The following is a 9,568-nucleotide window of genomic DNA, read 5'->3' on the forward strand; positions in this document are numbered from 1 at the left end:
ACAGTAAAAATAATTACAAAGATGGCACGAGGAGGCAGCCAAAGACGGAAACAGTCCGCAGCGGATAAACAGGCGGCAAAGAAGCCAAAGGATGGGAATCCGAAGAGCATGGTTATTCGCATTGGAGCAGGAGAAGTTGGCGCGAGTGTCACCCAATTGGTAAAGGATGTACGGCAGGTTATGGAGCCGGATACAGCAGTGCGACTAAAGGTATGCTGCACGTCGCTGTTACTGTGGTTTTGACTGCTTATAATTTCATCTAGGAACGACGAGCCAACAAGCTCCGTGACTACACCACCATGTGCGGTCCCCTCGGCGTAACCCACCTCCTTCTATTCTCCCGTTCAGAGGCCGGAAACACAAACCTCCGACTCGCTCGCACGCCCCAGGGACCAACGCTACACTTCCGTGTCGAGAAATATTCGCTGTGTAAAGACATTATGAAGTCGATGAAGCATCCAAGAGCTGGCGCAAACGACTTCCACGTAGCTCCATTGCTCGTAATGAACAACTTCATAACATCGGACGCTGATAGGGAGCTAATGGGAGATGCGGCCCCCCCGAAGCATTTGGAGAAGCTTGTCACCGACATGTTCCAAGGCTTATTCCCGCCTATTCAACCGCACACCACTCCACTACAGACCATAAAACGAGTCCTGTTATTGAGTCGAGAACCGCCGGCTGAAGGCACCAACGGGACATGCACGATCAACCTTAGACACTACGCGATAACGACCAAGGCCACGGGACTGCCGAAGCCGATTCGAAGGCTTTATGCCGCGGAAAAGATCATCAGCGGCAAAGAGAAGAAGCGGCGGGCTTTGCCAGATTTAGGCGAGCTGGAAGACATGGCGGAATATATGCTCGACCCTTCTGCGGCTAGTTACACGTCAGCATCAGATACGGAGATCGAGACTGACGCCGAAGTTGAAGTTGCAGCGCCGGTTACGAGAAAGGTCCTGTCAAGGAAAGAGAGGGACCGAGCAGCTGCACGAGAAGACGGTCGTAAGGCGATGTCACGTAGTGGTAGACCAAAGGTCGAAAAGCGGGCTGTAAAGCTCATTGAGCTTGGTCCGAGAATGAAGCTGCGGCTGACGAAAGTGGAGGAGGATATTTGCAGTGGCAAAGTCATGTGGCATGAGTTTGTGAGCAAAAGCAAGGCGGAAGTCAAGGAAATGGACGAGATGTGGGAGAAAAGGAACAAAGAAAAGGAGGAGCGGCGAAAAATTCAGAGGGAGAATATCGAGAGGAAGCGAAAGGAGAAGAAAGATAGGGGTCAGGAGGATGGTGACGAAGACGAGGATATGGAGGATCTCGATGAGTATGATATGGATGACGATGTCTGGCACGACGAGGACGAAGATGGTGGAGGCGAAGCGCAGGATGAAAACATGGATGATCAGGACGATGGATGAGAGCTGTGGCGGGATAGTGGTCATTGCAAAATCAAGATACCCAAATAGGAACAATGTTATTCGGACTACATCCAAGGGCATCTGATATATTCTCAAATGCCCTACAGGTCTTAATCCTGTGATCCCTTGTCAGTCATTAGAGGGGTTGGATGGGAGATTGAGCACTTACTGCTCAAGTAATCTGAACAATACTTGAAACCTAATCCCGACTGATGCTGGTGGCGGTAGGAATCCAATTATGCCCATGTCTGCAATATTCCCCTCGTTCACCTCCCCTTCGGCCGCTTAATGATGACCCTCTCTCCATCTACTAGTTCCCAACCCACGCCATCTCTTTTTAAATCTGCCCACCTCCTGTCCGCACACCGTTCCACATAGGCCCTATCCGCCCTCATGTATCCACGTCCTAAACACTTCAAAGCATGCAGCCGCATGTTCTGTTCCGCATACTCCATAATGCGTCTTTGGTAGCCATCGACCGCCTTCTTCATTTTCCAAAATACCACCCAATTATCGCTAATTAGCGCCTTTAGTACTAGCTCAACACGCCGATCTGAATACTTGTATCTGTGCTTGGTTTCGTAGGCGCCGGAAAAATCGCCCTGTCGACATGCTTGATCTAGTATCTTGTACCCAACGTATTCATGGAGCTCGGTCGGAGATAGCGGGGTGTGTGGGTGGATCATATTCAGCAGAGCAGAGAAGGCAGGCGAATATGACTCCCAGTCTTTGCACAAAATTGCAGCGTGAATGTTGAAGATGTAGGCTCGTTGGGCGAACTGATCGCGGCGCGCAGTTGCTGTTATTGCTTCGCGCAATTTACGGAGGGAGGAAAGTATCATCGAGAGCTCGCCTGTCGAAGGATTGAAGATTCGCGGCCCAGGGATGGGGATGGCATCTGCGGGAGGAGACCCGGAAAGCATAGAAGAGCTTGGTTTGAGGCTCAGAGATGCGAATTGCTTGTCTAGGTCATCACCGCTGTTAGACGCAGCGCAAAACTTCATGTAGCGTTCAACGATTCGGTTGTAGTAGGACTCTTGAGTCTTCAAGTCGTTCAGTCTAGACAAAGAGTCAGATGGGGATACGTATAGTTTCTGGGTGTGAAAACCTCATCTCGCCCTTGGAGGGGAGCCCATATGTCTCTAGTGGGTCATCTCGGACTGGCTTGAGCCGGTTCCATGCACCAGAAGCTCCCCGCCGGCTGCTGGGCCGGATTTGGTCTGCGGCCTTCATGGAGGCGGATGGCGTTATCAACCAGCCAGGGCCAAGCAAGGAAGATCTATGTCGAGTTGTTACCTGGGCGACATTGTTGGCCACTTGAATGATGCATGATGTTGCGAGGAACAACACCGAAGGTTGAGTGGGGAAGGTGGGACCGGAGATGATTCGGCGATCTGATAGATAGGTAGCAGGCCACGCTTCAAAATATTGAACACGTCCGAGCATCTCATGACAATGACGATGAGGTGCGTCTCGCGTATAGAAATGGCTTTGACGCGTGTTCAAAAAGGAGACGTTTGATCGCATAGCTCGACGCGATTCTTCACATGCATCACGGTATCGCCGTCAAATACGGAATAGCTTGAGAGATATTTCGAGAAGCCGCGGTCTCTGAATCCCAACCAAAGCTCTAACCTTTTTTTTGAAAGCAAAGTCGAAAGATCTCTTGCTCTCCAATTCTTCTTTCCCTCACCGACTTCCTCGTCCACCTTACTCCTTTGTCTCCAATCCCTTAACTACCATGGACATCGCCAAAGAGGCAGTCAAAAAGCTCTCAGAGGGCGAGAAAGCAGCAGAGAAACGACTAACGGTGCTTTGGCATGAGATCGAGGCGTGGCAACAAGACAATCATTACATCCGCAGTGGTTACAGACCACAATCGACTTCATACAGGAAATCCGCAAAGAGTCTTGGGTACATCCACAACGAGACGGTCAACATATATTCACACCTAGTCGGTGCCATATTAGCTGTCACATCGGGCGCAGTCATATATTTCGTGCTAAAGCCACGCTACGAAACGGCGACAAGGGAGGATGTGCTTGTCTTCGGCTGCTTCTTCCTGGGTGCGACGGCTTGCCTAGGGATGAGCGCAACGTTTCATACAATATCGAATCATTCTCACGCTGTGGCGAGCTTTGGGAATAAGCTTGACTATCTCGGCATTGTATTTTTGATATGGGGAAGCTTCATACCGGTCCTATACTACGGTTTCCAAAGTGAACCACACTTGATCAAGACCTACTGGGCGATGGTATGGCCTTACGAAGAGCTTAAAATTAGTTACTAACTTGCAAAGATTACGACCCTTGCCGCGGGAACATCCGTCGTCTCCACGCACACTAAATTCCGTACTCCTGCACTGCGCCCCTTCCGTGCACTTATGTTCGTGCTTATGGGTCTCTCTGCTGTTTTTCCAGTCTTGCACGCCCTCCGCCTCTATGGGCTGGAGCAATGCCGGAAGTCTATTGGCCTCGACTGGGTTGTCCTTCAAGGATCCCTCTACATCCTTGGAGCTGGCATCTATGCTGCTCGATTCCCGGAACGAGTGAATCCAGGGGCTTTCGACATCTGGGGTTCCTCACACCAGATTTTTCATTTCTTGGTCGTGCTTGCTGCAGCGTCTCATCTTGTTGGATTGATTAAGTCGTTTGATTATGAGCATGGTCAGAGAGACGGGGCAGTTTACCTTACTTTCTTGAACAAGATTTGGCCATGAGTCGTGTCTAAATAAGAATGTTTTCTAGACAGGAGCTAAGCGAAACGGTTGCTAGGACTATAGACACCGCGCGCAGAACACACGAAATTCATTTGCGATTCCTATATTGTCTTTGACGATTCTTCCCACAAGTCGGCTGTAGGATAGTGGCTGCTGTCGCAACCATCTTGCAAATGCGCTCCTTCCTAACACCGGCCCGCCAGCTCATCTTGCCGCCTCTTCATTTACCGACCTCTCTCTCTTCAGATATCTCTTTTTCATCTTATCTGCCATTCATATCCGTCGAACATTGCATCTCCACATCTCAGATCGCATGCCCAATCCAGTCATCTAACCGAGTCCAGCACGGGCCACCGATGACGCCGTGGCCCGAGAGGAGCCAGCCATCTTTCCCCATAATCCCGTGTTGACCAATCATCAGCGCAGATCGCCAGAAGCTCGCAGCTCGCTCGATCCACCCACAACTCCCATCTGTCTCGTTTCCTGACCTCTCAATCCCTCACCTCCTCTTCAAGCTGACCACGCACTGCACCACAACGCGCGCATCACCTCCTTCATCTTGCGCATTGTCGCCAATACCACGCGCCTCAATTGAGACTTCTTCCAGAATTTTGCGACTCTTAAGTCCGCATCTTGAAAGAATCACGTCATTACATCCTTCCCAGAGCTTCTCAGACGGCAACTTGCAAAATGACCGACAATCAGGTTCAGGAGGGAGACCAAGGTATTCTAACTTCCAATCCATCCATATCTACCGTTTGGGCGCAAGTTGATGGAGACTGGTCGTTTAGCGGCCATCTCCGTTGACGCGCCTGTGCTGACAATTGCGCGCATCATTCGCATCAATCTCCATCACTGCACCCCCTCAGACTGCTCTCAAGTATTTACTAACGCGTTTCTCTCATGGTAGTCTCCTGGAAATGGTCAGGATCGCGTCCAGGCGGTGAGGTTGCCGAAGTCAAGGAACATGGCGAGCTCGCAATCGAGTCCAACAAGGGCAATACCATCAAGAAGAATGCCGAGCCTAGCGATCCGGCTGTTCACATCGAGAGACCAGGTAATGATGTCGTTAAGCGCGCGCATGAGGTCGACATCGAGAAGAAGGCCAATGGTGCCAACGGTGCCAACGGTGAGCAGGCCAACGGTGATGCAGAAAAGAAAGAGGAGAAACAATCAGAACCCGGGGAGAAGGATAAGAAGGTAAATGACGCCCCACCTGCCGAGGAGAAGCAAGCCGAGCCCGAGAAGCTGGTAGAGGAGAAGGACGAACCCGAGGAACAGAACGGAGTCCCCGAGCCAGCGGAGGAGGCTAAAGTAGAGGAGGCCATGGAGGAGGAGACGAAACTCGAGACCCCCCAAGCTGAAGAGAAGAAGGCTGAGGAGCCCAAAACGGGCCAAAAGCGCAAAGCCGACGACTCGCCCGCTCCTGATACCAATGGTGCTCAGACTGAGGACAAGGAAGAGCCAGATGCGAAGAAACAGAAGACCGACGAAGCAGAGACCAAGACCAAGGGAAAGAAAATGGGTCGACCGAAGAAGGGCGGAGAGAAGAAGGAAAAGAAGGAGCCTGTTCGTAAGAGACAGCCAAAGAAGCCATCCACCGCCGACGGCCAGCCAAGGCGAAGCGCGAGGAACAAAGCTTAGCTTCATACTGACGTAAATATCGGGTAACAAACGGATAAATGCCTTCTGCTATTGACACGTTCTTCATGTCGCTCGAGCAGGAAGTAATGAATCGAACATTTTCTTGGTTCTTTCAAGGTTTTTGGTAGTGATCTGGGTCGAGGCCGGTGGGACTCTGGGACACGACGCGTAGGTAAGGTGGCATTCTGTCTTGCAATGAGGCGCTCAAGGGACTGTATTTTTTTATACTTTGCTGGTTGTTTTTCAATCTCAAAACGCTTGATCTTACTTCACTTTCTGATTGTACTATAACTGCCAATTTCTTCGCATGTCCTCTGGTCCATCGGAAAAGCACTTGACAGAGAAGTCTTCAATAAACAGTGCAATCATCATATGTTGACTTTTAACTGTGAACTGTTAGCAGTTACTTCGAGAGAAATAGAGCATCCAAGGGGTGGCTAGTTTTGCCAGCTTGAGAAACCTCATTCAAGGAGGTAAAGGCTCTTGCACCTTGAGTGCCTCAATCTACATTGAAACCGAGAGATGACGGGACCATGATGAATGCGGACAGGAAGGGGACAGCAGAAGCTTACATAGAAGACTTTCCAGCACACAAAACACACATTCACCTTGGGATATCACAGAGTTTAATAATCGTTATTCTACAACGCGTAGATGGGGTGTCATTCTTGGATGAGAAAGAGCTTTGAGACTCGGCTCATGGTGACGAATTTTACAAGCGAAAGCTTGGCGTAGGTGTAACCTCACGTTCAAGCCCCTGAATTTCCACTATCAAACTCTCTTCATAAATTTCGGCAATTTCCTTTTCTTTTCATAACACGCCGGGAATGCTCTGTTCCCTTAATTTTATTCTTCTCTACATCCCGTCGGCGAAATTGGCCATCAAACTTTTGCCTTCACAATCCACCGCCTCCCAAGGCACGCCCATCTGCTGAAGATGAATGAAATTAAACTCAATCCAAGAACTGCGCAATAGAACGCTACCATAGCCTGTGGTCCTACAACTTCGACGAGCTCTCCACTAATCGGGATGCAAACGAGTGTAGCTAGGCTTGCAATGAAGTACAACGTTCCGTAGTACCGCCCGAATTCCTCGGCCCTGCAAAGCTGGCCTATACACGCTGGAGTGAGCGCCATCCAGCTGCCTGTGCCGAACCCAAACAGTGCCGCAAAGCAGTACAGGGCCGGGAGAGACTTTTCCCCCAAAGGAAGCCAGAGGACCAGCATCCAGACGAGCGTAAAGATGATCATTAGGAGCAAGGTGTTGAATCGACCAATCTTATCAGCCACATATCCCGGAAGTATCCGCCCAAGACATGACACGCCGTTGAGGATCGAGATCAAGTAAAAACCAGTATCTGGTGGATAGTTGGTACTTAGCGTTGTGTAGGTTGGCAGAATCCCCAGAGCACCGAACAAGACAACTTCAAAGCCGAAAACCGAGATTGTCAACAAACTGAATCTTAGGTCGCCGAAGATGGACAGTGAAATGATTGCCTTCCTTTTGGTAGCCGTAGACGGCAGGATACGGGCTTTGATTAAGATGTTTCCGATGATGAAGCAGCCCAGGAAAATGAATCCAAGGATTCGAATGGACCATCGATATCCATACACCGGAAAGGTCGAACGAAGAATGAGAGGGATAGTCAGCCCACCGAAAGAGGACCCCATCATTGCAATGCCCTGTGTCAAGCCTCTCCGTGCTTTGAACCAGTGCGCCACAACCGCGAGGGACGTCGTTGTCAAGGTTGCTCCAGTGATCCCTCCAAGAACGCCACAGCAGAGAAGAAATTGCCAAAACTCTTTACATTCAGCGAGCAGGAAAACCATTATCAGATATCCAGTACTCCCTAGCAAAGCAATCCACCGTGGCCCATATCGATCAAATAGCGGTCCGACCCAAATTCCCAATCCCAAAGCCAAGTACACGAATACGGACGGGATCCACCCTATATCCCGAGACGTATAGTTAGAAAGCTGGTGTTGCTTCCAGTAGTCCTGAAGAGTACCAATGGAGACCATGAAGCCAAAGGAAGGAAATAGCATTAAGCATGCAGACGCAACAACTAGCCACGCTCTGAGGCCGCCCTCAGGGAAACTATCCTCCGAATCGATGGATATCGCCACTTCTTCGTCTCTTCCTCCTGGTTCTCTTTCATCCTGTTCATTCTGTACCGGTACTTGGCTTTTCATCTCGATCTGCGACGATACATCTTTGGCGCTCGCGTCGGCCTTCGACGCTCTCGATAGCGTTTGTCTTAACGCACCAAGGATTTCCCCTTGTTGTGTTTCTCCTCGGCTGCTGGATGGCATATCTTGAAGTTGCACTACAGGATTCGAAATTGTGTCCATTTTCTATTACGCTCTTCCACTTTTCTACCGTTTTGGCAGTTCTAGAGCTCGTTTTGACTGGGAATGAAGATCATCTTGACCATAATTTTGTGTGGGCCCTCATTCACCACCTATGACAGCAAGACTCATCATACAAACGCCATTGGCGCGCCCTATCGGCAATGCATGGAAAAGTGTGGAGCTTGAGCGAGACCGAACCCTTGCCCCGCTCAACCCAAGCTATGACCGGATCTGGAATTCGAACGCGGGACCAGAAATCTCTGCATTTCAAAAGAAAAAAAAAATCCATTGAAAGGACGGTTCCGGATTAATGGTTAGTTCCTCGGCCATAGACCTTGGGAAATACGGCCAAGATGCTGCTGTGATGATCTGTACCAAGCTTTCCTCTTCGGCGGAAGCTTGAGGAATCGTCCGTCGGTAAGCTTCCTCCTTTTCTACTCCACGTTCTTAATCTCTAGACGTGCAACTTGCTCGCAGGTAACAATTAAAAGTAAAACGTCGGCTTTGGATTTTCGTTGCCTAACTACACACATCTCGATAGAGCCGCTTATCTAATTGTCTTAGACCTCAGTTCCTATGACGAGACTAAACCTATATGAAGTATACATGGATTTCAAAGCACATAGATCTCTAATTCAATAGCATTTGTGTGCCTTTGTCGATCTTGCTGCTCGAAATAGAAAAGGGAGTCAACCGCTATGGAGGGGGGTGGTGTGGAGGTCTAGGAAAATGGAGCAAATTCTAAGATTAACACGCGACCAGAGGAATACCCAAAAGCAACAATACTCCCATACACGGCAGAGCAAAGCGGCCGATACTCTGGGGGAAGCCAAAGAATATCTCTTATGCCACAGCAGACCCACTGGCCCTTTACAAATACATCATGTCTAGGAGTTAATTGAGAAGAAACGTTGCTAGGGGAAAGAGATATAGTATGTAATACTCCCCTGTCAGTTTGGATGAACGTCCCATCCTCAGAGAATGTAAGGGTTCGAACAGCGACATCCTCGATCGTCTGCAGCACCGCTCCGGTGCGGGCATCCCACAGCTTGACCGTCTTGTCCTGCGAGGCCGACGCTAGCACTTTGCCGTCTGGCGAGAAGGCTACCGCCCCGACCGAATCCGAATGGCCCTTGAGCGTCTGTAGCACCGCTCCCGTGCGGGCGTCCCACAGCTTGACCGTCTCGTCTTGCGAGGCCGACGCCAGCACTTTGCCGTCTGGTGAGAAGGCCACCGCTCCGACCCAACTCGAATGGCCCTCGAGCGTCTGCAGAACCGCTCCCGCGCGGGGGTCCCACAACTTGACCGTCCCGTCCCAGGAGGCCGACACCAGCACTTTGCCGTCTGGCGAGAAGGCCACTGCCTCGACCCAACTTGAATGGCCCTTGAGTGTCCGCAGCACCGCTCCCGTGCGGGCATCCCACAGCTTGACCGTCCC

General features: G+C 50.4%; 7 protein-coding genes across 7 annotated transcripts in view; 4 read left to right on the forward strand and 3 right to left on the reverse strand.

The window, feature by feature from the left end:
• Nucleotides 1–16: 16 nt before the first annotated feature.
• On the forward strand, nucleotides 17–1,439 carry BDR25DRAFT_337360 (Brix-domain-containing protein). Its single transcript, XM_033693179.1, has 2 exons — nucleotides 17–210; nucleotides 264–1,439. Exons 1-2 carry the CDS (start codon nucleotides 22–24, stop codon nucleotides 1,413–1,415), a joined length of 1,341 nt encoding a protein of 446 aa, XP_033541599.1. The 5' UTR covers nucleotides 17–21; the 3' UTR covers nucleotides 1,416–1,439.
• A 242-nt stretch (nucleotides 1,440–1,681) lies between these two features.
• BDR25DRAFT_329061 (uncharacterized protein) lies at nucleotides 1,682–2,648 on the reverse strand (the record flags this gene model as incomplete). The annotated part of the gene is made up of 2 exons (XM_033692431.1): nucleotides 1,682–2,474; nucleotides 2,524–2,648. The coding sequence occupies 2 exons, from the start codon at nucleotides 2,646–2,648 to the stop codon at nucleotides 1,682–1,684; spliced, it is 918 nt and encodes a 305-aa protein (XP_033541600.1).
• A 301-nt stretch (nucleotides 2,649–2,949) lies between these two features.
• Nucleotides 2,950–4,236, forward strand: BDR25DRAFT_296365 (HlyIII-domain-containing protein). Its single transcript, XM_033688917.1, has 2 exons — nucleotides 2,950–3,669; nucleotides 3,715–4,236. Exons 1-2 carry the CDS (start codon nucleotides 3,157–3,159, stop codon nucleotides 4,132–4,134), a joined length of 933 nt encoding a protein of 310 aa, XP_033541601.1. The 5' UTR covers nucleotides 2,950–3,156; the 3' UTR covers nucleotides 4,135–4,236.
• BDR25DRAFT_95127 (uncharacterized protein) lies at nucleotides 4,222–4,589 on the forward strand. Its single transcript, XM_033699288.1, has one exon. The coding sequence runs from the start codon at nucleotides 4,308–4,310 to the stop codon at nucleotides 4,542–4,544; it is 237 nt and encodes a 78-aa protein (XP_033541602.1). The 5' UTR covers nucleotides 4,222–4,307; the 3' UTR covers nucleotides 4,545–4,589.
• Nucleotides 4,590–4,637: 48 nt separating this feature from the next.
• On the forward strand, nucleotides 4,638–6,148 carry BDR25DRAFT_271426 (uncharacterized protein). Its single transcript, XM_033687256.1, has 2 exons — nucleotides 4,638–4,858; nucleotides 5,045–6,148. The coding sequence occupies exons 1-2, from the start codon at nucleotides 4,825–4,827 to the stop codon at nucleotides 5,776–5,778; spliced, it is 768 nt and encodes a 255-aa protein (XP_033541603.1). The 5' UTR covers nucleotides 4,638–4,824; the 3' UTR covers nucleotides 5,779–6,148.
• A 512-nt stretch (nucleotides 6,149–6,660) lies between these two features.
• Nucleotides 6,661–7,971, reverse strand: BDR25DRAFT_296368 (MFS general substrate transporter; the record flags this gene model as incomplete). The annotated part of the gene is made up of 1 exon (XM_033688918.1): nucleotides 6,661–7,971. The coding sequence occupies one exon, from the start codon at nucleotides 7,969–7,971 to the stop codon at nucleotides 6,661–6,663; it is 1,311 nt and encodes a 436-aa protein (XP_033541604.1).
• Nucleotides 7,972–8,851: 880 nt separating this feature from the next.
• BDR25DRAFT_337365 (uncharacterized protein) overlaps nucleotides 8,852–9,568 on the reverse strand; it is a gene marked incomplete at both ends in the record, with an annotated part of 3,819 nt that continues 3,102 nt past the window's right edge. The window contains one exon of the mRNA XM_033693180.1: nucleotides 8,852–9,514. Coding sequence (XP_033541605.1) covers nucleotides 8,852–9,514 — 663 coding nt within the window. The remainder of the gene's footprint in view (nucleotides 9,515–9,568) is intronic.

The sequence above is a fragment of the Lindgomyces ingoldianus genome, assembly GCF_010093535.1.
Source record: "Lindgomyces ingoldianus strain ATCC 200398 unplaced genomic scaffold BDR25scaffold_43, whole genome shotgun sequence".
Classification (NCBI taxonomy): Eukaryota; Fungi; Ascomycota; class Dothideomycetes; order Pleosporales; family Lindgomycetaceae; genus Lindgomyces; species Lindgomyces ingoldianus.

Coding starts and splice junctions, on each gene's coding strand:
- BDR25DRAFT_337360 (XM_033693179.1), top strand. CDS start 22: ATGGCACGAGGAGGCAGCCAAAGACGGAAACAGTCCGCAGCGGATAAA. Junction 211..263: donor ATACAGCAGTGCGACTAAAG/GTATGCTGCACG, acceptor AATTTCATCTAG/GAACGACGAGCCAACAAGCT.
- BDR25DRAFT_296365 (XM_033688917.1), top strand. CDS start 3,157: ATGGACATCGCCAAAGAGGCAGTCAAAAAGCTCTCAGAGGGCGAGAAA. Junction 3,670..3,714: donor TCAAGACCTACTGGGCGATG/GTATGGCCTTAC, acceptor TAACTTGCAAAG/ATTACGACCCTTGCCGCGGG.
- BDR25DRAFT_95127 (XM_033699288.1), top strand. CDS start 4,308: ATGCGCTCCTTCCTAACACCGGCCCGCCAGCTCATCTTGCCGCCTCTT.
- BDR25DRAFT_271426 (XM_033687256.1), top strand. CDS start 4,825: ATGACCGACAATCAGGTTCAGGAGGGAGACCAAG. Junction 4,859..5,044: donor GGTTCAGGAGGGAGACCAAG/GTATTCTAACTT, acceptor CTCTCATGGTAG/TCTCCTGGAAATGGTCAGGA.